The sequence below is a fragment of the Jaculus jaculus genome, chromosome 16 (genome assembly GCF_020740685.1).
Source record: "Jaculus jaculus isolate mJacJac1 chromosome 16, mJacJac1.mat.Y.cur, whole genome shotgun sequence".
NCBI lineage: Eukaryota > Metazoa > Chordata > Mammalia > Rodentia > Dipodidae > Jaculus > Jaculus jaculus.
The window spans coordinates 21,798,748-21,825,272 of NC_059117.1; the positions used below are offsets into that span (position 1 = coordinate 21,798,748).

The following is a 26,525-nucleotide window of genomic DNA, read 5'->3' on the forward strand; positions in this document are numbered from 1 at the left end:
GTCTGTTGTTTCACAACAGCAAGGAAATCGCAATACTTTCGCCCTCTTGCATGTGGGATTCACTTTCCTGACACTCATCTGTGGGAACAAGCTCCTGTCCTGCCCTGCCCTGCCCAGGGCTTACCAGCTCTCTCTGTGAAGATCCAGGGTAACTACGTTAGGCTTGGCTGGCCATCCTGCTATCATGCCCACTCAAGTCTGGTGCTGGAGCACAAAGACAGCCACAGATAATAAATATATAAGGAAGCAGCAGAGCCTTTACTAGCAACATGGTGGCACAGCCTCTGTCTGCAGCGTGGCCACCTCAAGTGTAGCTCACCACTTCTGGGAGCACATGTTCTTAGGATCACATGAGACAAGACTTCCCCATCCTTGCCACAGGGTTCACGGTTCTCCAAGGTGCACACTGAGATCCTGAGTCACAATGGAAAGAAAGAAAACAACTGTGCAAAGGTTGGTTTGTGGTGGTGAAGACTGGCAATCCCAACACTTGGGAGGTGAAGACACAGGATCAAGAGTTCGAAGCTACCCTCCGTGACCTAGTGAGTTCTAAGCCAGACTAAGCTGAGAAAAGTAGTTCCAAAAAGGCCAAGGAAAAGAAAGAGAAAAAAGCTGGGTGGTTGTGAAAGAAATCCCAATCTGACTCGGAGAAAAATACAGGCATTCTAAAGAGATGCGTGGGCAAAGAATGCATGGTGTTCTCCTTTCTTTTCCTTTGTTGTTCCCTCTTGGTATGGGTGATTGCATCTCAGTGTACCCACATGCTAGACATGCCCAACCACTGAGCCTTACACCTCCACTCTAGTGTAGTGTTTTTCTACTAAAGACATGAGATGAGAAGCAAAGCCTGATGGGAAAATAGCCCCTACTCAGAGCCTTTCACCTATGCTACAGTCCCTGGGTTAAGAGTCACTGGCCTTTCCAAGGAGCCAGGGGGCCCCACTTGAAAACCCTACCCTCCCTTTGCAATCTATGAATGGACAGAAAGATTCCTCTTCTGACCCTCCGACCTCTGCGAGGCACAACTCAGAGCTCCAGGCTAAGTTTTCTCCAGCACGTTCGGCGCTGGTGGCTGAGATTCCCCGACCCCAGCACAGTGGTGGGCTTGTTCAGATTAGGCACAATCCGCCAAGGGCCCCAATCCGCCTGGACAATGGGAACATTCAGCCATTTGTTAAGTTGGAGGCTCAACTCATTTGTCTTTTACATAACTACATTTTTTTTCCATAAGGAGAATACTTAGCCATGACCTAAGCCTTTCTATAAGCATATTGTTTGCTAAATGGCACCAGAAGGTCTAAATATGTGCCCTCCAACAAACTTTTTCAACTGGAAATATATTTAGCAATTAATGACAGGCTTCCAGAGAGATTTCATTCCTTTCCCACAGCCCCGTCTAATTTCGGGTGACACTTTTTGTCCTGGCTGATCTCTGGGGCCTAGCCTTGCCCTTCAAGTTCTGATGCTACACTCTCCCACTGCCAACTCATTCCGGCAGCAGCAGAACCCTGAACTTTGTCAATCATGCCCTTGCCAGCCCATGCCCCAGACATCCCGTCTGCACAAGGCCCTCCCTGGGGCTGGTGATGAATACCTGCTCATTCAGCTATCATACCCTCTGGAGGCTTTGTAGGTTATCAGTGGGGTACTAAGAGCACATGCAGCTCAGGGCACTCTGGTGTGGAGGCCTGCCTTAATCCTGTGAGATGTCATCACCCACGGTTCTTGGACACCAAGTGCCTGCAGCAACTATCCTGTCATGGTGAGAACACACACGCCAGCCCACGCAGGCAGTATGAACACCAAGAGGCATGGTACAGAACTCAATGTCCAGAGTTATATCACTTTTTTTTCCTTTGTTAATTATTTTTGAAACAAGCCCAACAGACTGGCCTTTTTTTTTGTTTTGTTTTGTTTTGTTTGTTATTTAAATGCAAAAGAGCAAGAGGGAGAGAGAAATGGCACGCCAGGGCCTCCAGCCATTCTAATTGAACTCCAGATGTGTGCACCACCTTGTGTACACGTGTGACCTTGTGTGCTTGCATCATCTTGTGCATCTGGCTTACACGGACCCAGGAGAGTTGAACATGGGTTCCTAGGCTTTGCTGGAAAGCCACCTTTCCAGTCCCCCAAAGATGTATCATTTTCTAAGAGAACTGTCAATGCTAGCCAGTATATCAAGTCCCTTCACCATAGGTTTTAACACTTTGGGGGAAAGGATTTCTTGGTCCCCATTATAAAAAAAGGTAAGGTTGGAAGGATGTCATAATTTAGAAGAGAAGAATGAAAGAACAGAATCCCTATATCCAGGGCCTGTTAATGACTTCTTGGAGCATTTTCCCTTGAGCCCACATCCTAAGAGAAGCTTATGTGTATTCAAGGGGCTTGTAACCAACTTTTTTTATTCTATTTTTTTGAGGCAAGCCTAACAGACTGTCCTTTTAAATTTTTTATGTAAGAGAGCAAGAGCAAGAAAGAGAGGAGAGAGAATTGGTGCGTCAGGGCCCCCAGCCACTGCAATTGAACTCCAGACGCATGTGTGACCTTGAGCTTGCATCACCTTGTACGTCTGGCTCATGTAGGACCTGAAGAGCTGAACATGGGTCCTTAGGCTTCACAGGCAAGTGCCTTAGCCGCTAAGCCATCTCTCAAGCCTGAAACCAACTTTTTGGGGTTTTTTTACTGGCTGGGGATGGGCTGAAGGGATGTGATGACTCACAGTATTTCTACACATGTGGAAAAGATGTAGATTAAGTTTGAAAAAAAGCAAATTCTACAAAAAGTTTTTCTTAAATTATTTTATGTATACTACCACACAAAGAGAGGACTAGAGACATCCACACCAAATTGATGTGGGGAGGGGCATGCTGAGGCAGGACAGATGAGCAGAAACCGTATGTTCTCCTCACTCAGAGGCAATGTTCAAATTGAATGCAGGCAGCTGGGACCCAGGACCCCGCCCTTGGTTTAGCAATCTCTCTATCTGCCTGCCTCCCTGTTGCCTCGGAACCACTGGGATCTAGTTGGCATAACGATCTTTGTGTTTTGTTTTGTTTTCATAACTGAGTCTTACTATCTAAAAGAGAAAGAGGAGATTCTAAGGGGCATGCATGTTCTGTTTCAACACATGCTCTTTTCTTGTTTTATTTTTATTTTTTTTTTTTTGAGGTAGGGTCTCACTCCAGCTCAGGATGACCTGGAATTCACTCTGTAGTCTCAAGGTGGCCTTGAACTCACGGCGATCATCCTACCTCTGCCTCCCGAGTGCTGGGATCAAAGGCGTGCGCCACCACGCCCGGCTAGTTTCAGCACATGCTCTTTAATCCAAGCTTGGCATTGTAGGACACATTTGTTTTTCCTGATTATCAGTTTTGTAGGTGAAACAGACAAAGATGTTAGAAATGAACACCAGTGTTAAGAATCTCTTCATGCTGGTTGTAGTGGTGCATGACTTTAATCCCAGCACTCGGGAGGCAGAAGTAGGATGATCGCCGTGAGTTCAAGGCCACCCTGAGACTACAGAGTGAATTCCAGGTCTGCCTGGGTTAGGGTGAGACCCTACCTTGAAATAACAACAACAACAAAAATAAAATGATAAAAAAAGAGAATCTCTTCAAAGTCTCTAAGACAGGATGTAATTTTGATCCAAACATGTGGACACTGGAGTCCATAAGCCACGAGTCCTCCCACAGACTTAGAGGGCAAAGCTCAAAGGAAAGATAAAAGGGCTAAGACTCTGGGTATGCCACCAACAACCCTCCACCGACCTGGCTTACAGGCAGGGCTTTCATCTTGACAAGGCTACAGCAGGGCATTGCAGCCAAGGGTATTCTGCCAATGACGTACACTGAAGGAAGATGCAGGGCCAAGGCAAGATAAGAGCCTAGCAGGAGAAGATGCACTGGGGGCACTTTGAGACTGAAGAATTAAACGGACTAGAGATTTGGGCCCTAAAGAATTGACTTTTCAAACAGGGCCTTACTTTACTTGATAACCTTGGAGCAATTGACCCAGGCTAGCAGGACCTTCCCGTGGAATTGGCTTAGGTAACTATGAATGGAAAAGTACTTGTCAGTTGACACAGCCATCATCATCCATGGGTGTACAACCGACCTTGAGCTAAGATGCCCATATAAGCACTCTGGTTGGGCAAACAACACCATCAGTTCTGGTCTTTGCCATTGATTCAAATTCTGCTGCTAAAGAGGAGAACTCTAGTTCTCCTAGAGTTACAACCTTCTATAGGAGATACTCAACGAGTTACTCACTTAAAAGACCTGTTGTTTCTTGTTAGCACTGTATCTAAGAGGAAAAAAAAATAATGTTTTTTGTTTTGTTTTGTCTGCTTGTTTGTTTTGTTAATTGACAGTACAACAGGAATCTATAATTTCAGGCCTGGGGAGATGGATCAGTGGTTAAGGGTTCTTGCTTGCAAAACCCTAATAGCTCAGGTTCAATTCGCCAGTACCCACATCAAACCAGATGTACCAAGTGGCGGACACATTTGAAGATTGTTTGCAGTGGCAAGAGTCCTTGGTGCACCCATGTTCTTTCTCTCAAATAAGTAAATGAAAATATTAGAAGATAAAAAGAATCTACAGTTTCTTATGAGAAGCAAAGAAAATATACCAAAAGAGCAAATAAGAAAACTTCTTATCCAGTTACATACATACATACATACATATATATATATATATATAAATAAATATATACATGTATATATATATACATATATATATATAAAGAAATGAGCATAAATTTCAGTTGCAATTTCAGTTGAACTTTACAGTTTACCAGGGGCCCTTGCAGACCCCCCTTGTCTTCCACGCAGTCAAAGCCAGCAGCAGAAAGCTTGGACTTACCTCGGCACTCCACCTCGGGGTCTCCCCAGAAGAGCTCCTGGCACTCGCTGCAGGTACGGCCTCCAAAGCCCGGCATACACTGGCACTGCCCCGTGAACTGCGGCCAGAACACAAAATCCAGTCACATGGCTTCGGGGCAGAAGCCAGGTGTCACTTCTCTCAGCCCAGCTGGCAGGTAGAAGAGGACCCCAAACCAGCACCGCCTAACTCTCTCTCGTAATGTCTCAGAAAGCTCTATGGGGAGGATTTATGTTTCCTCATTTCTATTTTCACAGCTCACCACCAATCTCAGGCCACCTCAGACACTAACTTCAGAAGAGTGTCACTTTTAGCCTGTGTCAGCAAACAGCAGCACATTTTGCGATGCTGGAGATGGGCTATGTGGCTCCTTTCACGAGGAAGAGAAATGGCACAGTCTACTGTTCTTTTTTTAAGAGACAGAGAGAGAGGGAGGGGAGAGGGAAAGGGAGAGGGGAGAGAGAGAGAGTGAGTGAGAATTGGCAAGCCCCAGGGCCTGAGCCACTGAAATCAAACTCCAGATGTGTGTGCCATCTAGTGGGTATGTGCAGCCTTGTGCTTGCCTCACCTTTGTGCATCTGGCTTACGTGGGATCTGGAGAGAGATCAAGCATGGGTCTATAGGCTTCACAAACTGCTAAGCCATCTATCCAGCCCCAAAATATTTTTATTTTTGTTTATTTGAGAGTGAGTGAAAGAGGCAGAGAGAGAGACAGAGAGAGAGAGAGAGAGAGAATGGATGCACCAGGGACTCTAGCTAGTGAAAATACACTACCTTGAACATCTGGCTTATGTGGGTACTGGGGAATTGAACCTGGGTCCTTAGGCTTCACAGGCAAGCACCTTAACCACTAATCCATCTCTCTAGCCCTACACTTTTATTTTTTTAAGGAAAGCCCACAGACTGGCCTTTTTTGTTTTAAATGAGAGAGTGAGTGTGAGAGAGAGAGAGACACTGTAATCAAACTCCAGACATGTGCATCACCTTGTGCACATGTGTGACCTTGCACAAGCATAGCCTTCTGTGTCTGGCTGACGTGGAAGCTGGGGCATTGAACATGGATCCTTAGGCTTTGCAAAGAAGCACCTTAACAGCTAAGCCATCTCTCCAGACCTGGCACTGTCTACTCTTACATGCATCAGTACCCACAGCTGAGGCACTATGCTGAAGGGCTATGGACATGTCAAATGAGGTTTCAGTGCACAATGACACTGCCCCAGCCATGGGGAAGGAACAAAGGCTGATTCCTAGTGCAGTCCATGTTCGCTAAGCGGTGTGCTATGCTGGCCTTCTCTTGCTGGGACAAAGCCTGGGCTCATCAAGCGCTCACCCCAGGCCACAGCCCCTCACCTCGTTACAGGATGGTCCGAAGGAATGAGCCGTGTTGCAGCTGCATGGCTCACAGCCGGTCCCGCTGGCCAGCTGCCAGGTGTTGGGTGCACAGCGGTCACAGTTCTGTCCGATTACATTAGGAAGGCACAAGCACTGACCGGTGACTTTGTCACACTGACAGTCGGAGCCATTACAGTGCTCCTGCACAGTGCCCAGGTAATTGCAGACACACTCTGAAACAGAACCACATGATCAAATTCACAGGTAGTCACCGTCACAAACGGGCGTGCAAAAGTTAGCAACAACTCAAAGACTAAGAGGCTTCCCTTTCCAAATCTCAGTTGTTGCATGCAAGAAGGAAGAAAAAGTGATGCTATAAAAAAAAAAAAATCAAAAACGACTGTACTTTAGAAGCTCTCACGATGTATACTACACGAGCCAATGGTGACGTGCCTGCACAGAGACCAAGGGCATATTTTGCTTGCCTCGGAGTATTTTTATGGCACGGATTCCAAAAGCTGCTGGGGAGTCATTTTAAAAGATAAGATTTAACTATGGGAATTGATCTGTTCTGTGAGTTCATACTCATGGCTGAAGCAGCAGGAACAGATAAGTTAGAAGCCATAGGCAGAAGTCTCTTTAGTAAAACTTTAAGGAATCCAGTTATGCTGGTCCCTAAGCATTCCATGTATGTTTGCATCCACAGAGGCAGAGGCCTGGGGGCTTTGCAGAAGAGAGCGCTGATCTGATAAGACAGAAGTAATAAGGTCTGAAAGAAAGACTTTGCGGACTCTACTACTTCATTCTCTACCTTAAGCTGCAAGGTTCTCTTCCCTCAATGACATTATCAAAGTGTGGGCCACCCACAGTGCATTTAGGATCTGTAAGTTCCATCCAATCAGCAAGTTGATGGAAAGAACACAACATTAATATTTCCCCTGGCACAGAGTCATGTCTTGAAACTTCAATCTTGCCAGAAAAATGAGGATATAAAGGATTAAAAACAACAACAAACCAAAACAACAACAAAAAAACCTTACTCTCATCTTTTGTCAGGTGAAATTTTACCTCTCTGAGTAATTGTTTCCCCATGTGAAATAAAAACAGAAGAACATGCCCTGGGGGAAGACAAAGGCTAGAGATCACAATAGTGCATGTTTCAAAGTGAATAAGCATCTTACTTCTGCAGTCTTGCCGGAGGGCATCACCATAATATCCATACTGGCAGAGCTGGCAATGGTCCCCTTCTGTGTGGTACAGGCACTTGAGGCACCTCCCCGTCTCCTTGTCACAGGCTTCTGGGTCTGTCGTGTCAATGTTGTGATGACACTGGCAAGGCTGACATGATCCCCCAACATCTGAGGGGTTACCAAAGAATCCCGAGGCACATTCTTCACATCTAGAGCCTGTGGGGTGAGAAAATCAAACACAATGCTTAGCTTGCCTGAAAAATCTGCTTCCTTCCCCATCCACTGGACTTCTTGGCCAGAGGGCCACCAGGACAGCTGCACAGTGTTCAGAGCCTTAAGTCTCAAGGTTAAAGCACAGGCTGCACGTTGAGAGGGAAAAGTATTATTCGGTGACGTTTGACGCAGTTCCAGCAGCATCGGAGACCACAACAGGACAGGGCCAGTTAGGAGGGTCTTAGCTTTTTATCTCACCAGGGAGGAGCAGGGGGGTAAAGAGTGAAACAATATGGTTCCATCAATGTTAAAATCTTAACCCATCAATGCTGGGTGTGGTGGCACATGCCTTTAATCCTACCTAGCACTTGGGAGGCAGAGGTAGGAGGGTCACCATGAGTTTGAGGCCACCCTGAGACTACATATTGAATTCCAGGTCATCCTGGCTTAGAGAGAGACTCTTCCTCAGAAGAACAAACTAATTAACCAACCAACCAACCAACCAACTAGATAATGAAATCTTTACCTAAGCATTGTGTAAATGGAAAGATACTTCTCTCTATGGGAAACCTGAGGAATGGGATCCTCAATGATGACCTGGTTCCCCATGATCCAGAAATCATATGCAAAAATATTTACTGAGCTGTGCAAGAGTCTATCTAACAACCAATCAGAGGCTTTCAGGATGGATTAACAGGAATGGCAGCAGGTAATGTGAAAGGACACAGCAAGGGACACATCCAGCGTGGACATTCCTGCTACCCAGCAGCTCCTCACATGATATTTTTGTTTCCTTCAGATCACCCTGTGATCGCCTAGTGGCTCTGAGATACCTTTCCTAGGTATGGAAAGAAAAATAAATAAATAAAAAGTAAAGGTTTTGTAAGGATATTTTTTAAATGCTTTAAATGACCCTACCAGCCTGCCATTATTTATTTTTTTTCATTATTTTCCACACTCAAGAATTAATTCTGCCCCACATGCCAAAAAGGAAAAGTACAAGATCTTTCTAGTTCCCTTAAGTTTTAATTAGGGATTATAAATGTGAATTTATCTGGCTTACCTTCATCTTTTTCTTATTAGCAGTGAACTCAAAGATACACCCTTTTCTCTGGTTTTGCTTCCCAAGATATGTGCATGACTTACCAATGTGTCCAGGATTACAAACACATTCAAGCTGGAGAGTAACGGGGTCTTGGTAACAGCTCCCAGCAAACTGGCGTCCACTATCAGGGCCATCTGGGCACGGGCAAGGGCGGCAGTGATCTCCTGACCCAATGATGGGGTCGCCATAGTAACCCTCCAAGCACCTGCATCAGTTTAGAAGAGAGCAAGTCGTGACTCACAGTCACAAGAAATCCGTTACAAGAACAGGCTTAGAAATGGTGCTGTGGGGCTGGAGGAATGGCTAAGCGCTTAAAGTGCTTGCCTGTGAAGCCTAAGGACCCAGGTTCAATTCCCCAGTACTTATGTAAGCCAGATGCACAAGGTGGTACATAAATAAATAAATAAAATAATTTAAAAAATAGAGTGCTGTGTTTGTAAACATTAGAATCCACTTCTCATGTTCCTGTTCAGCGTGCAGGCCCCTGCTTCAGAGCAGTGGTTCTCAAACTGTGGCTCTAAGCAGAATCTCCTGGCAGATTGGGATCTACGAGGTTCATGGAGGGGCTGACACTGGCTGATGTAACACGTACCCCCACATGAGGATCACTGTGTGAGGGTGACACCCAGGCTTCATGTGCCCCCCTCACTCATTTCTCCTCAGAGAAGGAGACGCAGTTCTTTGCAAGCCTGCCTTGAGTGGCTCATTCTACTTCTCTTTGACTTAAGGAGTCTTGCATTTGGGGTCTGGGTTTGTTCTTGTTGGCCACTGTGGTAGGAGGGGAGCAGGATGCAAAATGTGTGCGCAGACTCACAGCTAAGAGCCACGCTGCCATGGAGCTTTGACCAGAAATAACGCTGACAGGACCGCTCTGCAACTGTGCCTCCTGAGTCCCTCCTCCTAGGTAGTTCCAGACTTGGGCACGATGAGGGGTGTTACTTATATAACTTTCAAATAGCCGAGTCCCCTCCCTTCAAAATAATGGAACTCTGTAAAGCTGGAATGATTTGCAAAGCCTCACACACCAGTTTAGATAGGAGCCATGGTTGCAATTCAGCCTCCTGATTTTTAGTAAGGAATCCTCTTAGTCACTGACCTAAGATAAATGCTACCTAGGCTGTGTGCTCTTATTTCCCACACCATGAAAGCTTGAAGGGGCTTGGGAAATTATCAGTCCAAATTACTTTTCGTACTTACAGGAAACTTGACACCGTAACTCACTCCAGGTTAAAAAAAAACTACTTAAAATCTGGAACTCAGGTTTAAGAATTTGTAATTCAGTACATTCTTCATGTTTTTGAAGGCAGAGGGAATTTTTATTTTTATATTTATTTATTTTGGGGTTTTTGAGGTAGGGTTTCACTCTAGCCCAAGCTGACCTGGAATTCACTATGTAGTGTCAAGGTAGCCTCAAACTCATGGCAATTCTCCTACCTCTGCCTCTCAAGTGCTGGGACTAAAGGTGTGTACCACCATGCCTGGCTCAATTTTTATTTTCATTTTTAAAATTTATTTATAAATTTTATTTTTATTTATTTGACAGACAGAAAGATGGAGAGGGGGAGGGAGAAAGAGAGAATGGGCATGTCAGGTCCTCCAACCACTGCAAATGAACTCCAGATGGATGTACCACATTGTGCATCTGGCTAACAGGAGTCTGGGGAATCGAACCTGGGTCCTTTGGCTTTCCTCCAGCTCTCAATTTTTATTTTTTAAATGACAGGAAGGTTGAAGAAATAGAAGAAAGCTATTCAGAGGAAATTAAACCATGTATTTAATAAGATGCAGAAATAATACAAGAACATATTCCTAGTTACTCTATAGGCTGAAACAGTTTTGTACAATGATATCTGAGGAAGTCTCTGTGAGACTTTTCTAGATGAAATAAAACCAAAGCATTCTAGAGAGAAGTGGAATGTTCATTTTCTGCCTTTTCCTATATTTCTTTCCCTCAGGAACAATTAGACCATAAGTTTTACACTGATGGTACCAAAATTTGATCTGAGAATGAGGAAAAGAATAAGAAATTGGCTCAAACTGGATAGCAGAATTCCCAATAATTTAACCAAGTGTTGTTATCCAAACCTCATGCTAAAAATCTTTCCTTATTCCACTTCATTTCCTAGTCAAAGCCTTTTATGAAGTAAAATGCAAAGCGGCTACAAATATCAACCCTAACTGTCCCACAGATACATCCCAGTGTGCTTCGTCGTGAACCAGAACCACCTTCTCCATTTACCAGCTCCCCAGGCTACTCTCTGCCTTCCAATCTCATTTTTCCATCTCCCTGTCTTCTTCTCTCCTATTAATTGTCTAGCTCCCTCTGATTAAACAAACAACTTTAGGAGAAGACCACAAAATGACACTAGTAATTTCCTCCTCTTGCTCTTGGGTAACTCATTTTCTCTTTTATAACACAATTTTGTGGCTAGAAGGGATAATGGATTCAAAGGAACAGGCACTGAGACCTCCAGAGTCCTGAATGCCACACTAACATAGAGCCAGGAGACATGTGCTTGCTCCTGACACCCTAAGTTAACCACATATTCAAGTTTCACTACTAATTCCTTATATCTGAGAAGCAACATTAGCACTGGCTAAGGTCCTCAGTTTCAAAGGTTTTTTGTTGTTGTTTTTTTTTTTTAACAAAGTCTCATGGAGAGTACAGGGTGGATATCAGAGAATTTAAGAGACAAGGAATGGTAGAGTTTCTTACCACCCCCTCAAGGCAGGTTCTAACAGTAAGCCTGCATTTCTTAATTAGTAACAAACAACATAAGGCAGCATGCTGGCCATCTTCTTTCCCTCCCTTCCTTTTTTCCTCCCTCCTTCCTTCCTTCCGTGGGTATGGGTGCACTAGGATCTCTTACCACTTAAGATGACCACCAGACATTTGTGCCACCTTTTGCCTCCAGCTTCACGTGAGTAGCTAAGGAATTGAACACTGGCCATCAGGCTTTGTGAGCAAATGCCTTTCAGGGCTGAGCCTTCCTCCCAGCCCCAGGCTTGTCAAGTGGACTAAATCTATTTACTAAGCCAGGCTGGAGGCACAGCGTATGACCTGTTCTTGAAAGCTCTCTGGGGTGGTGCTCTGCATCCACAAGAGTTGCTCAGTTAATATTTGCCAGCCAGAGAGCAGCTCCACCTGTGCACATTTCACGTGTCTCTTGGAAATGGACAGCATGCAATGTTGTGATACACAGAGCTATTTAAAAGGACTCGTCACATTTGAATGTGGCTTCTGCTCTGACCCAAATGAGGATTAATATTTCGCAACTCTCATGCAAGGCCAGAGAGGGTCAAAGTGGAGATGATCTGGTGCAAGGGGGTTCTGAAAGGGCCGAAGTAGTACAAAAGTACTTTTTGTCACATCATGAGTAACCAGAAAAGTGCCTGGCACAGACCAGCTGTGAGGGACACACAGACACACGCAGTCCTCCATGATTCTGTGCTGGTCAGAAATGAAATGAGCCACCTGGAGCCGGGATGAGATTACTGCTGAGGCTGGTCTAGGATTAAGCTTGCTCAGCCAAGCATGATGCCATTCTCTTTACTGTCTCTTTACTTTACTGTCTCTCTTTTAGAGATAGAGTCTTACTCTGCAGCCCAGGACAGTTTCGATTTCCCTTGGTTCTGCTGCCCCAAGTGTTGGGATTCCATGGGTGCACCACCACGCCCAGTGCCTGTCTTCTGTACACGTTCCTGAGGCCGCAGCCACATACCTTTCACAGTTGTGGCCCGTGGTGTAGTCCTGACAGCTCAAGCACTCCCCCGTCACAGAGTCACAGTCATCGGCACGACCGTTACACTGGCAGGGCTGGCAGCTGGGAAAGCCCCAGTACCCAGGTAAACATCGGTCACACTGTCGTCCATACACGCCCTGGAAGCAGTGGCACTGACCAGTGACAGCGTCACAGAAGGCATTGACCGATCCTTGCAGGTGGCATTCACAAGCTGCAGACACAGGCAACCCAGGAACTCATTAGGTAGAGCCATGCCTTTCCCCACCCCAGGATGCTTGGCGGGGGAGGAAGGGGAGGTGCTAGGAAGGCCCCCGGGGATGCTGAATGCACCTGAACTCATCTCCAAGCTTCCATTGCACTTACGTTTGCAGCCGCTGGGGCCAAAGCCAAAGGTGCCTGGCGCACACCTGTCACAGGTTCTTCCGACCACGTTCGGCCGGCAGTGGCACTGGCCTCCGTTGGGGTCACACACAGAACTCAAGGAGCCCTGAGGGTCACATTCACAAGCTACAGGGGCAAGAGAGGTCACAGCATGTCACGCCTGCCCAAGAACTAGACCTCTTCATCCCCTGGGGCCCTCCCTCACCCTTGCCACCCGTTCCTACTTTGGCTCATTCAAATTTCAGCTCCAGACAGTTTTGTCTCTGTGCCGAGTGCTGGCAGACCAAAGCGGGCTTTGCTAGATCGGAGGTGAGTCAATGTTCCTCCCTTTGCCACCAGAGCTCAAACTGGACATGAGACCGAAGCCCAGTGACCCTCGGGAACTAGTCTGACCTTTCACAGAGAAAACCCAATTTCTGTTATCTGACACTCCTGACCCCCATCCCAATTCCCCGTGTCTGCGGCCTGTGGATAAGCTCGACCCTCACCGACTTCCGCCTAGTCCCCTGCTCTCTTTGTGTTATTCCCTAAACACTGACTCCATCTTCGACATTGTTTATGAAAAGAAAGGGAGACTCTGCTCCACACACGATTTCCTTCACGCTGTCTCGTGCAGAAGCAGCACAACCACAGGGCCTGAGCCCCTCCTGCAGTCAAACACACGGCGCAGCCCCTGCGGGGACGCGTACCCAGGCCCGTCTGGTGTATCAGGGCTGAGATGCTGAAGATCATGTTTCTGCAAACATCCGTCATGGGGGTTTTCACGACGCTTCTGCTGTTCTCCAGACACCGGTACCTCTGGAAGGTTTCCCAGGCACTGTTGGTGACCTCCCCATCTCCTGAGCCTCCGAGGGTGAAGATGTCCAGGGATTTACAGTATGGCATGAGAACAAGCTGCAAGGGAATGGAAACAAAATGATGCCCTGACAGTGGTTCCCATGTCAAAATAAAAGCCTTCTCCTTTTTGCTTTTGGAAGAGAAAATAATGAAACTGGCGGTTGGGGAGAGTGCTTAGACCATTCAGTGCATGCCGTGCAGATCCTAGATGCACAAAAACCACGCTGGGTGCCGTGGTGTGTGCCTGAAATCCCAGCGTTGGGGAGGTAGAGGCAGGAGATCCCTGGGGAGACTACACACGAGACCTCTGTGTTCAGTGAGAGACCCTAGTTCAAAATAGTAAGGTGGAGGACATCTAAGTTGACCTCTGGTCTGCACACACACATGCCTGCACGTGAACACACACACAATGAGACTCATTACATAACGTAGAACCTTCCAGATCTTTAGAGTTGAGATATACTTTACACTGACTGCTTGGAGGATTTTGAGACACTAATGCTGAAGTCACTTCGTATGTTTGGAGGGTTAACAGCTTGACTACACATCCTCCCCGCAAGAAAAAATGTTATGAACACTGACACCCTGAAAGGAAAGACCGATTCTGCCTCACTGCCCGGCGCTGATCCTCCACACTCAACACCCAGGGTGGCACTTTTGGCCACTTTGTGCTGGCCTTTCTCACACGTGTCACAAGGGCTGGGCACTTACCGAGTCGATGAGTGTATAGGGGCTCTCCACATCGCTGTCGGACGAGGTATACTGGGGGAGCTCCAATCTCACTGTGTAGTTCACCCCCTTCTCAAAGCACACTGGGTGAGGGAGGACGACGTATCTGTCCCCAGAGAGAGAGAGAGAAAACACCAAAATGGCAGCCTCTAAGCTTCCAAAATAAATAAGAAGAGGAATGAAAGCTCTATGGCGATAACACCAATGGAAGACTGTCCCCAGCCAAAGTCTCACCCTGAAATGGAAACTCAACTTCAAGACACTAGAAAAAAAAAAATTAATGCACATTTTGGTTCTGCAGAGCTGCAAGCCCCTGTCACACTGACCTTGAGCCTGGCGATAAGGACACCACCTGGTTGTCATCATCAGGAACAGTGTTCCCACATCGGCTGCTGGTTGGAATCTTCCCAGGTCGCTGGACTGTGATGACAGCCTTCTCCCAGTGGTCCGGCAGCTAGAGCAGAAGCACTGTTGAAAGGAGCGCCCGCGCCTGCCCACTGCGCCGGTCCCTTTATACAGACCTCCTTCCCTTTCCAACTCTCCTGCTACCGCCCAGTTCCAGCCCTGTTTTTCCAACTATTCTCTCTATCCCTGCCTCTTCCCAACGTGCCTTCTTTGTCCTCTTTCAAGATGCTCAAAGGGACTAAAAATCTTCCAAAAAGCTTCCTTCAATGATATAGCCTAAATGCCTTACTGATCCTGGAATGTTTCCAAGAGCAGCTCCAACCTATCCCTGGCTCCATCTTTATTGAACAATTCTCAAAAAAAAAAAAAAAAAAAAAGGAAGAAACAACAAAAAATCCCTCTTAATCTTTGCTCCCTTCCTTTGGGTTATTTTACCAAAATGTGCTACATGTGATGGTGCACACTTGTAATTCCAACCCTGAGGAGGTTGAGACAGGAGGATTTTCAAGTACTGAAGGCAAGCTGGGCTATAAATTGAGAGCTTGTCTCCAAAGAAAAACAATAAAGATAAAAAGCATCACTGTCCCACCCATTCTATAAGGTCTTAAATCTAATTCTCTATGAAACATTCTAGCCGCCCCTGCTCAGCCTGACTGGTATACGTGACCCTCTTTATCTTCCAGTGGGCAGCCAAACCTAGGGGAGACGGGTACATGACACACCCTCACTGCCACCTTCACTCATCCGATTTAAGGGTCTAAGACACTGGATTCAAGTCCATGGACAACGGCAGGTGGCCAGTGATTTGTTCCAATGAAAATCCCAGACTTCACATTAAAGACCTAGTATTATTCAGAAGCGTTATTTTTCTACCGATACCACCCCCACCCACTAACATCCACTTATGGCTTTCTTCACCTGTGGCTCATAGCGAATTAGGATGTCGTACTCCATGGAGTAGGGGATGTTGTCAATGAAAAACTCCAGATAAGCCCCCTCAGGCACTCGGACGAAGCCAGCTCCTGTCCAGGAGGGAGTCCTGTCCTGGATGTACTGCCGTTCCACCACACTGACTCCCTGAGGACAAGGGGAACCTAGTTATGCTTTATATGAAATGAAATTCCATTACATTTCATGGTCAAAGAATTTCAAAGCCACCCAAGGACTTAAAGCTGCAGCTATCTTATTTCTTACCGTCCCCAGTTTCCCAGAAGACAGTGAAATGTTTTTGATATATAAACAGGAAATTGGATTGCTCTTTTGTAGTTGGTTTTAGGATGTTGGAGATGGATCTCAAAAGGCTGGGATACAACTTGCGTGATATAACCAGGGGGATATGAGTAGAAAAGTGAGAAAAAGAATATCCCAAGTGTCATGAAAAGGACTGTAGGAGTGACAGAGAACTCCTAGAGTCTCTATAAGGCAATTATCTAGTAGAGTTATCCCCTCCCCTTACCCTCTCTGCACACTGCAAAAACACAGGAAGGAACCCAATGTGCCCATGAGTGCTCCCTACTTATTAATCCAGTCTAGTGAGCTGCTGACTGGGTTCTGCACAGGACTACGGTTGGTCTTCTCCAAAGATGGCCACCATCAACTCCTACCTGTGCGCACCTTTACCCATCGAGAGACACAGCCAGTGTTACCCTGTGAGTTGGGCTAGCCTGGAGAATTGTGACTAACAGAGTATCAGAAATGACACAACAGGACTTTAAGAGGTCTGGCAGTTTGTTTCCTTATTATCAGGAAGCCAACAGCCAGGTGATGAGTCTCGGTGCCCTGACTCTGCCATGCTCTGAAGAAGCTCAAGAGGCCTAGAGACATCGCCAGAGGAAAACAGTCCCACTTCAGCTGGCCATCTCTGTGGAAGTGCCATACGTTTTAAATCATTAAATTTTCGGATGACAGTGAAATGTGTTTGAGTACAGATGATGTCAGAGCTATAATGATTTGAAAACACTAATAATAGAGCAATGGAAAAAAAAAAAAAACACATTCTTGTAGAAAAATTTCTCAAACAAGCCAGGCATGGTGGTGCACACCTTTAATCCCAGCACTTGGGAGGAGGGGTAGGAGGATAGAGGTCAGCCTGAAACTACATAGGGAACTCCAGGTCAGCCTGGGCTACAGCAAGGACCCTACCTTGAAAAACCAAAAAGGGGGGGGGGGAATTTTCTTAAATTAAAAGCCTTATTGGGTGGTTTCCCAAAATCTGAGTTTCAGATTGGCTTAGCTTTAAAGATGACTTTTCAAGAAAGGAAATTAAAAGCCTATTTAGGTAGCTCCCCAAAATCTAAGTTCCAGATTGACTTAGCTTTAAATATGACTTTTCAAGAAAGGATGTTCCAACCTTATGTAGTGCTCCCTGACAAGAACTACACAGATACTTCCTAGAGAGGCCCATCCCCTCTGATGCTGCCTTACCAACTTGCCCAGCGCTCCCCTACTTACGGGCCCCAGATTGGCATCCTCAGCTTCGTAGATGTAGTGATCCAGGGTGGTGAAGTAGTAGCCAGATTCCACCTCGTTGCACTGCCGCCCAATCATGTGAGGCCGGCAGGAGCACTGGCCAGACTCCGCCGAGCAGCTATGGGGAGGACAGTCAGTCAGTCAGCTGAGCTCACTTTAGGCACTGGAAGCGAGTCCATATTTGCTGTCAGTTTTTTTTTTAATAACTTTTTTATTTTATATTAGAAAAAGTGAGAGAGAGTGAGAATTGGTATGCCAGGGCCTCAGCCGCTGCAATCAAACTCCAGATGCTTACTCACCTAGTGGGCATGTGCAACCTTGTGCTTGCCTCAGCTTTGTGTGTCTGGCTTACATGGGATCTGGAGAGTTGAACATGGGTCCTTAGGCTTTGCAGGCAAGTACCTTTACTGCTAAGCCATCTCTCCAGCCCTTGCTATCAAATTTTTCTTATTTCCTCTAAAAGTTAAGTATGTGGAAAACACTGATGTCTGTAAATGAACCTCAAGCTTAGTTTAGAGAATGTCACTGCAAGTTTGCTATGGTGGCCGGGTCTTCTCAGTTTGCCCTCTCTTCACTTACGCTCCCTTTTGACTATGTTGAGACTTTCTTGAGACATCACAACTTTCTTACTTTGGTATCTTATTTGTGTATCTTTTTCTTTTTTCTTTTTTTCAACTATAATTCTTTTCCTTTCCTTGACCTCAAACCCAAATATCTAACTCCTTGAAGGACACCTTCAGCCAGGCTGTCCCAGAGGTGTCCCAAACCGATGGGTCCAAAGTGGCATCACTGAATTGCTCTACGAGGGTGAAGGCAGAATCCTCCACTGAGTTATCAAGAACCAACTCCCAGGACCTGACCCTTGCCCATTCCCATACTATGCTTTTCTTTTCCCTCATAGACGGCAAAAGCAGTAGTACTCTTCTTATGGACAACCCTGCTGCCAGACTTGGAACCCCTCAACCCAAATGGCAGGTAGCTCTGCACACGATGGCTCCATGCACCAACCAAGTAACTGCCAGGCACAGTGGCCTGGGGTGGGCGACAATGTAGTTCTATTCTGGCCTTGCCAGCCTCACCGCGTTACTAGAGAGTTCTCGGACGCTCCGAGTCCTTTTTCAGGTTGTTCCTCCAGTTGGAAAGATCTCCCTACACCATTACAAAGATCAACCTACAGAGAGAGATTTGACTCCCACATGTCCCCTACTGTAGCATTTAGTGACCACCAGCCCCCCAACAGATATGTCCTTTACCTCTGTATGTCTATCATCTACAACAAAGGGCCACATAGCAGGCATTCCTTCAAGCCGAAGCACTGCATCTTCAGACTCTTAATATCCAGAGCCTGCCTCAATATCTAAGGCTTGTTTGGTTCCATCCCTCTATCACTGTCAGGTGGTGCTTCATGTATATACATATATGTATATATATATATAATTTATTTATTTGCAAGCAGACAGAGACAGAAGAGAGACAGAAGAGAGACAGAGAGAATAGTCATACCAGGGCCTCTAGCCACTGCAAAAGAACTCCGGATGCATGTACTACTTTGTGCATCTGGCTTTACATGGGTACTAGAGAAATCGAACCTGGGTTGTTAGGTTTTGCAGGCAAGTGCCTTAACCACTGGGCAAGTGCCTTAACCACTGGGCAATCTCTCCAGCCTAGGTGGTGCCTTTTTTTGGGGTTTTGCAAGGTAGGGTCTCATTCTAGCTCAGGCTGACCTGGAACTCACTATGTAGTCTCAGGGTAGCCTTGAATTCACAGCAATCCTCCTCCTACCTCTGCCTCCCTAGTGCTGGGATTAAAGGCATGTGCCACCATGCCTGGCTCTAGGTGGTGCTTTTTAAAAGCTCAAATTGTCCTTCACTGTTTGCTTTCTCCTAGCATAGTTACTATCAGGTCCCTAGCCTCATGCTGGACTGGAAGCTCTCTGAGGGCTGGACTGGCCTTCTCACCTCTATTACCCACTCTCACCTTTGTACACTGAGTACAAAGATATGAAGGCTAAGCTTGAAGAATAAAAAAGAAAAATGAGCTAGTGTAAATAATAAAGTCTTACTATTTGTTATTATTTTCAGTAACAAAGGCATTTGTATAAACTTTTATTCATGTATTCTTTTCTCTGCTATGTCTTTGTCTTTTCCCATAGTATCACTACTTTGTGTATGAGGTAAAACCCAAACTACATAAATCTTTTAGGTCTTTATTTTTTGTTATCTTTGAGGCAGGGTCTAAGCACAGGTTTGTCTGGAAGCCATGATCCGACGTCAGTCTCCTGATTGCTGGGATTCCAGACTGCACACCACCTCACATAGCTTCAAGCATCCGTTTTTACTTCAATAAAAGCCAAGGTGTGATTCAGAACGGCCACTCACGCCCATCCCCGAAGCCGTTTTGCTTTCTCATCGGAAGCACCAAGGCAAGCTGCAACTTCCAGGATGACTCAACATGCCAGGTCTTGTTTAAAACATCCCAAATGGCTCTGTCACGGTCCAGTGGACATGGACTCTTATGTATCATGTCATTATCCCGCTGGAATAGGAATTCTTAATGCTACTGAGCCAGTTCCCAGGAGAGGACAGCCTGTCCTAATTAGGACCCAGTCTCCTTGGGACAGCCTACCAACAACCGCCATTTTTAGAATTGAGTCATCAGACATTAACTACATCACACAGACGAAAGAAAATACCTCTTCCCTCCCCAGTAGATGGCTATTGAGAAAACAAATGCCCAAAACATGAAGGATGAGAGCAGACAAGGAGGAGCTTCCTCCCTAGCAGAGATAAGCAATGAAGGTGAGGATAGAGGATCCAGCAGATTCCCAAGGCTGACTTCCCCTGGCAGCACAATTCCACGTGAGGGACGCTTTCAGGACCAACTCGTGACAGACTTGAATGGCCATCACCATTAAGCAGGGCTCCAAGTCCACACTGAAAGCACAGGGAAGCTTCCCGTGGCTTTCTCAGACCCTGCAAGGATGGCTGTCACCCTCAGCGTGCCAACTTTGCTGTGTTCACTTCCGTATTCCCAGTCCCTAACTGTTGCTCAACACACACACGCTGCCGTTTTCATGGTGTAGGTGAGACATAGCCTTGTCCTTCCTTAATCTCACGTCTAAGTCTTACGGTTTTATGTTTAGTTTTTCAGATACAGGGTCTCATGTGACCCAGGCCAGCCTTGAGCTTGGTATGTGGCTAAGGGATGACCTTGAACTTATTTTCCTCCTCCTACTTCCTGAGGGCTAAGATTAGAGGCACGTATGAGCACAACCAGCTTTAACGTGGTACCAAGTATCACATCCAGGGTTTACTGCACACTAGTCACGCAATCCACCAACTGACTACGCTTCTCTCCTGACACCACCTGTACGTCAACTCATGATGTCATTGTTCCATGCCTGTATTTCAGCCGGATCCTACGTTGACTTCCCCCTGCCCTGCTCAGGTCTGCCTATGCAGAATACTCAGTCCAGCTTTCCACAGCCCTTCCTCCATGGCTTCACGAAATCCGCAGTGTTTCTCTGCGTCGTCTTCCATCAGCTCATGGTGCCTCTGGGCCGTGCGTGCTGCCGCCGCGCCGCGCCGACGGCCCATCTCTGAAACGGCCGCTTCTCCTTCTGAGCTGCACTCGGCCTTCATTGAGCCACACTCCGTGTACTCTTCGGCAAATATTTACTGAACAAATATTGTCCTGGAAACCGGGCCGGCTGCTGTGGGCGCTCTCACATGTTAGTCTATTGTAACGATTTTCCTCAACCAACCCTTATATATTTTTTTCAAAGTAAGAAAGTTATTTCTGGATAAATGATAGAAGAATAGGAATGGGTGTGGGAAGGCCCTGTCTTAACCAACTTAAAATCTAACTGGGAAGATAAGCAATAAGCCAATACAAAAATGCAATAAGACAGCCCCAGGCATGGTGGCACATGCCTTTGATCCCAGCACTCGGGAGGCAGAGGTGAGGAGGATCACCGTGAGTTCGAGGCCACCCTGAGACTCCATAGTGAATTCCAGGTCAGCTTGAGCTAGAATGAGATGCTACCTTGAAAAACCAAAGGAAGAAAGAACCGATATCAGGCCTCTCAGATTCAAAAATTCATCTGAGAAGATTGAGAGGTTTCATGAAGGCACGGCCCTGAAAGCTCAGGAAGGATTCTGACAAGTGGAGAAAGGACAGGAATGGTGAGAGCAAAGAAGATGGAGGAAGAACGACCTTCACCACGCCCTGCCCATTCCCATCCCAGTTACCTCTGCTTCCTCCTGGCTAGAAGGCCCTCCCCCACCACCCGTGACTCCAGTCATACCTCACTCAGCTTTTGTAACTCACACCCAAATGCTATCTCTCTCAGGAGACAAAAACTACACAACTATTCTTTTCTGAATCTAAGTTAAAAAAAATAAAAATCACATGATAAAACTGGTATACTTTACACAATTATAGACATTCCCTCAATAAGCTTCTTTTAAAACTAAATACAGATTCAATATGTTAAATCAGTTAGGTAGAATAATGACACGAAAAGCTGTGTGGCAGGGAGAACACTGGTTCCCAAAGCTATCTTCATCATCCTCACTGGGATCTGTGGACACTGAACCTCACAGAGCAGAAAGGATGTTGCAGATGCAATTAAGTTTAAGTACCTCAAAAAAGACCATCAGGAATTACATGAGTGGACTGAATCTCATTACATGAGCTGTTTAAAGTGCAAGCAAGTGGAGAAGTGGTCAGAAAGCTGTAACATGAGACTTTGACCCAAGAAGGTTGGCTTCTAAGATGGAGGGAATGTGGGCTGCCTCTAGAGGCTGGAATTGGTCCTTAGGTGACGGCTAGCAAGAAAACAGGCAGGAAAAGTTTCTCTTCTACAGCCTGTAAAAAGCAATGCTCCCTACCCACCAACCCACTGTCTAGTCCACTGGAAGACGGTTGACCTGCCATGCTGCAATAAGTACATATTATTTTCAGTCATGAATACGTGGTAATTTGTTCCGGCAGTAATAAAAGCAATACAGGATACTTCCCAGTTTGTCAAGGCCAAGATTAGTGTTTAAAAATACAGATTTTTGGGCTGGAGCAGTTAAGGTGCTTGCCTGTAAAGCCTAAGGACCCAGGTTCAACTCTCCAGATCCCATATAAAGCAGACACACAAAGGTGAGGCAAGCACAAGGTTGCACACGCCCACTAGGTTGTGCAAGAATCTGGAGTTGGATTTTAGTGGCTGAGGCAGGCCCTGGTGCACCAATTCTCCCTCTATCCCTGTTTCTCCTGTAAAAATAATAAACACACACACACAGATTTTTCACATAAATAGAAAAATTAGCAACACTTAAAAGTTCTGTTGGAAGAACAATTCTTTTTTATAGGAATGAGCAGGAAAACATAAGTTCAACTTTTCTCTATTACTAGTGAATTATGCAACAAAATATTAAAGTTTAAAAAGCATTCCTGCCAGGCATGATGGCACACAACTTTAATCCCAACACTTGGGAGGCTGAGGTAGGAAGATCACTGTGAGTTTGAGGTTAGCCTCAGACTACTTGGTAAATTCTAGACCAGCCTGGGCTAGAGAGAAACCCTACCTTGAAAACCTCTCCCCCCAAAACTTCCTAAGAGACAACCCCTCTGTTCAGCACTGTTATCTCCAAATAACAGGCGGTTCTACCCTGATCACCAGCACCATCCACTCCCATCACTTCCTAGCAAGAAGGAACAATGTTCTACAGCCCTTTATGTCCATCTTTCACAGTAATTAACAGTAGAAGGGATTAAGGCATAATTACTCAGAGCACCAATGGAAATATTACTATTTCTGCTCTGGTTTCCAAGTCAGTGAATTTCAGCACCTTACTGACTGAGAATCTAGATGCCACACTGTGCTGGGTACCAAGGGAGACGCAGAAATGCATGAGACACAATCCCTGACTAGAAAGACCTTCTTAATACAAACAACTTGAATACATAGCCAAATAAAGCAAGCATTGATATGCAGAAATGATGTGTTGTTGAAGCTACAAGAGAGGGTTGTGAACTTCGGGGGAAAGAAGGACAAGGCTTTAGAGAGACAATGGGCTTCAAGCCAGACAGGAAGACCCTAAATTTAACTAATGGGATAATTTTGAACAGGATGCTGCAAAGATGCTTATCTTTTTCAACAGTTCTAAACATTTTAAAGCACTGTTTACCTAGCAACCACTACTACTAATTCTTATTTATTCATTAAAGCAGGTAATTTGGACAAAAATTCATTAACCCAGCTTGAGTTGTGATAATTATTAGGTCTTAGTTCTTTAAATATTTAAAAATTCAGATTGGCTGACAATATAATAGGTATGGCTTACTAAGCTGTTATTACACAACCCAAAATACATTTGACTCACTATGCAACCTAGTTAAATTTTTTTTTTTACCTGAAATAACTTTTATACTTAATTCTGTGCATAGCCAGAGCAACTAAGAAGTATTTGGGGTTAATGCAGAGATTTAGTATATCATAAAAACTTTTTGCTTCTCCAATTCCTTTACTCAGTCAATATGTATTATGCTGGACTTAATAGTGCCCATGGGAAATTAAAGGAATACTATCAGGTAAAAAGAACCAATGCGGGCTGGTGAAATGGCTTAGCAGTTAAGGCATCTGCCTGCAAAGCCTAAGGACCCTGGCTCAATTCCCCAGGACCCATGTAAACCAGATGCACAAGGGAGTGCATGCGTCTGGAGTTCATTTGCAGTGGCTAAAGGCCCTGGCGCACCCATTCTCTCTTCACTCTATCTGCCTCTCTCTCTCTCTAGTAAATAAATAAAGCTTTTTGTTGTTGTTTCGAGGTAGGGTCTCTCACTCTAGCTCAGGCTGACCTGGAAATCACTCTGTAGTCTCAGGGTGGCCTCGAACTCATGGCAATCCTCCTACCTCTGCCTCCCGAGTGAAGTGCTGGGATTAAAGGTCTGCGCCACCATGCCCGGCTTTTATTTATTTATTTTTTAAGAACTAATGAGTACGTCCAACAGATCAGTCACCCAGCAAGTACTCTTGGAGTGTCACATGGACGCCTAGAGAAATTCCCCTGAGAGCAACGAAGCTGAAAAGGAACCCCATGGGACACCGTAGTCATTTTTCTCCAGCACAGAATATCTATCAGTCATGCTAAAACCATCAGATGGCTACCTGCTTCAAAACATTCACTAAAGTTGTTCACTTCACAGTCTCTTCTGAACACATTCTGGTTTTTTTAAAGTTTTTGCACTAAAGATAAGAAGACAGGCCAGGGGCCATGCGTGGGTGTAGGCCAAGGCAGGAAATGTGTGTGCAATAGAGAAGGGGAGGAAACGAAGAGAAACCTCTCAGGCATTCCTGAGTTTATGACATCAGTGTAAACGGGTATGCCACTTTCATCTGCTCAGAAGGTTGCAGACTGGTGACAAGGCTCCAAGTGGCACCATCAGCTTCTAAGAAATCAAAGAACAGCCTGGGTGCCACAAAGCCATAGTGAGGTTCCACATGTGGACAGCGCTGCATCTGTCCTCCCTGCCGAAATTTATGGGGTCATCCTAGCTTCCTCCCCTCTGGAGTTTTCTAAGAACAGAAATCCTCTGGGGTGTCAGAGGCTACAGGCTGTACTGAATCTCCCGGTACAATCTGGAACAGAACAAACCCAAACACAGAGGCCAAATAGAACATGTTCTTGCCACCTAAAACCTCATTCCTCCCAGCAGACTACGCGGTTGGGCAATAAGAGCCAGTTTCTGAGCACACAGAGCTTGCTCAATGAATTCGGCGTGCTCTGAGGGAACATCTGTGGATTCTCTCTGCAGTCACTTGCACTGACTTCCCCCAGATGTCCTGTCTCCCATCCAGTGACAGAAGCCAAAATTCTCTTGGACTCAAAGGTGGTGAACTAAACTCCCACAAATTGAGTATCTTGCCAAATAGATTTAAATTTGAGTAGAGCTTCATGCTTCATCCATCAACGAACACTAGCATCTTTTAGTAACTAAAAATGGTTATATGTAAGCTTTATTAATGCACTTGAATGTCACATAAAAAGAAAATGCCAAAATTTCCCACACAAACCAGACAAGAATCCATCTTCTATCTATTAAGTTGGTGAAAAAGTACATGCTTGACAGCAGCTGGGGTTGAACTGTGTGGTAGGAAGAGGGAATGGTATGATCTGTTTGGAGCAGTCTGGCGTTCTGTAAATAAGCATGTGTGTACTCTGACTTGGCAGACCTATTGTAGATAACTGGTCTATAGAGAAATTCACATGCATTCATCAAGATGTATCTACAAGGAGGTCCTCTACAACACTTAAAAACCAAAAAAAGGCAGGGTGTGGTGGCTCACACATTTAATCCCAGCACTCAGGAATCAGAAGTAGTTGGATTGCTGAGTTGGAGGCCACCCTGAGAATATATACTGAATTTCAGGTCAGCCACGCTAGCGTGAGACCCTACCTCAAAAAAAACAAAAACAAAAACCCCAATAACAAAAAATAAAATAAAAACCAACAAAGACAAAGATGATCAAATCACTGAATTTCACAATAAGAATACAAAAAAGCAGCTGAGTCTGATGGTTCACAGCTTTAACCCCAGCACTTAGGAGGCAGAGGTAGGAGGATCTCTGTGAATTCGAGGCTACCCAGAGACTAGGTCAGCCTGGGCTAGAGTGAAACCCCACCTTGAAAAACAAACAAACAATAACATCATACTGAAAAGCACAAGATGCCAGGTATGGTGGCACATACTTTAATTCTAACACTCAGGAGGCAGAGAGGAGGATCGCTGTGAGTTTGAAGCCACCCTGAGACTACATAATGAATTCTAGGTGAGAACCTACCTCAAAAAACAAAAAAATTTTTAGAAAGTACAAGTTAATAAGGAAAGCTTCTAGACAGCCCCTGAAGGAACTGAGAAGAGAGAACAGGGAAAGCATATATCTGCTTTTCACTTAATACCTGTCTCTGAACTTTTTTATTTATTTAACTGTGGACACACATGGCTTCCCTCGCCCCCAAGAACATTCTGAAAAGTGAAAGTTAAAAAAAAAATTAGGAACAAATATGCTAGAAGATTTCAAAGCTAACCCTTAGAATGATAAAATAAATCTCTGAACACACCGTAGATGCAAATAATTGTGAGGTACTCCAACCAAAGACGAAGGTAACCTGTATACCTTCCCAAGACACAGCAGAACGTCAGTCTTCTGGAAGTCTCGGCTCAGCCCAGTGCCCAAGTGTAAGAG

General features: G+C 45.5%; 1 protein-coding gene across 5 annotated transcripts in view; it reads right to left on the bottom strand.

Annotated features, from left to right (window-relative positions):
- Nucleotides 1–26,525, bottom strand: part of Lamb1 (laminin subunit beta 1) — a 74,417-nt gene that overhangs the window by 20,777 nt on the left and 27,115 nt on the right. For all 5 annotated transcript variants that reach the window (XM_004652867.3, XM_045135700.1, XM_045135702.1 and 2 more), the window contains 11 exons: nucleotides 17,267–17,402; nucleotides 15,734–15,892; nucleotides 14,737–14,864; nucleotides 14,393–14,516; nucleotides 13,534–13,738; nucleotides 12,827–12,970; nucleotides 12,443–12,674; nucleotides 8,762–8,925; nucleotides 7,394–7,618; nucleotides 6,231–6,445; nucleotides 4,863–4,959 (listed from right to left, as the gene is read on the bottom strand). In XM_004652867.3, the coding sequence (XP_004652924.2) occupies nucleotides 4,863–4,959; nucleotides 6,231–6,445; nucleotides 7,394–7,618; nucleotides 8,762–8,925; nucleotides 12,443–12,674; nucleotides 12,827–12,970; nucleotides 13,534–13,738; nucleotides 14,393–14,516; nucleotides 14,737–14,864; nucleotides 15,734–15,892; nucleotides 17,267–17,402 (1,829 nt within the window). The remainder of the gene's footprint in view (nucleotides 1–4,862; nucleotides 4,960–6,230; nucleotides 6,446–7,393; nucleotides 7,619–8,761; nucleotides 8,926–12,442; nucleotides 12,675–12,826; nucleotides 12,971–13,533; nucleotides 13,739–14,392; nucleotides 14,517–14,736; nucleotides 14,865–15,733; nucleotides 15,893–17,266; nucleotides 17,403–26,525) is intronic.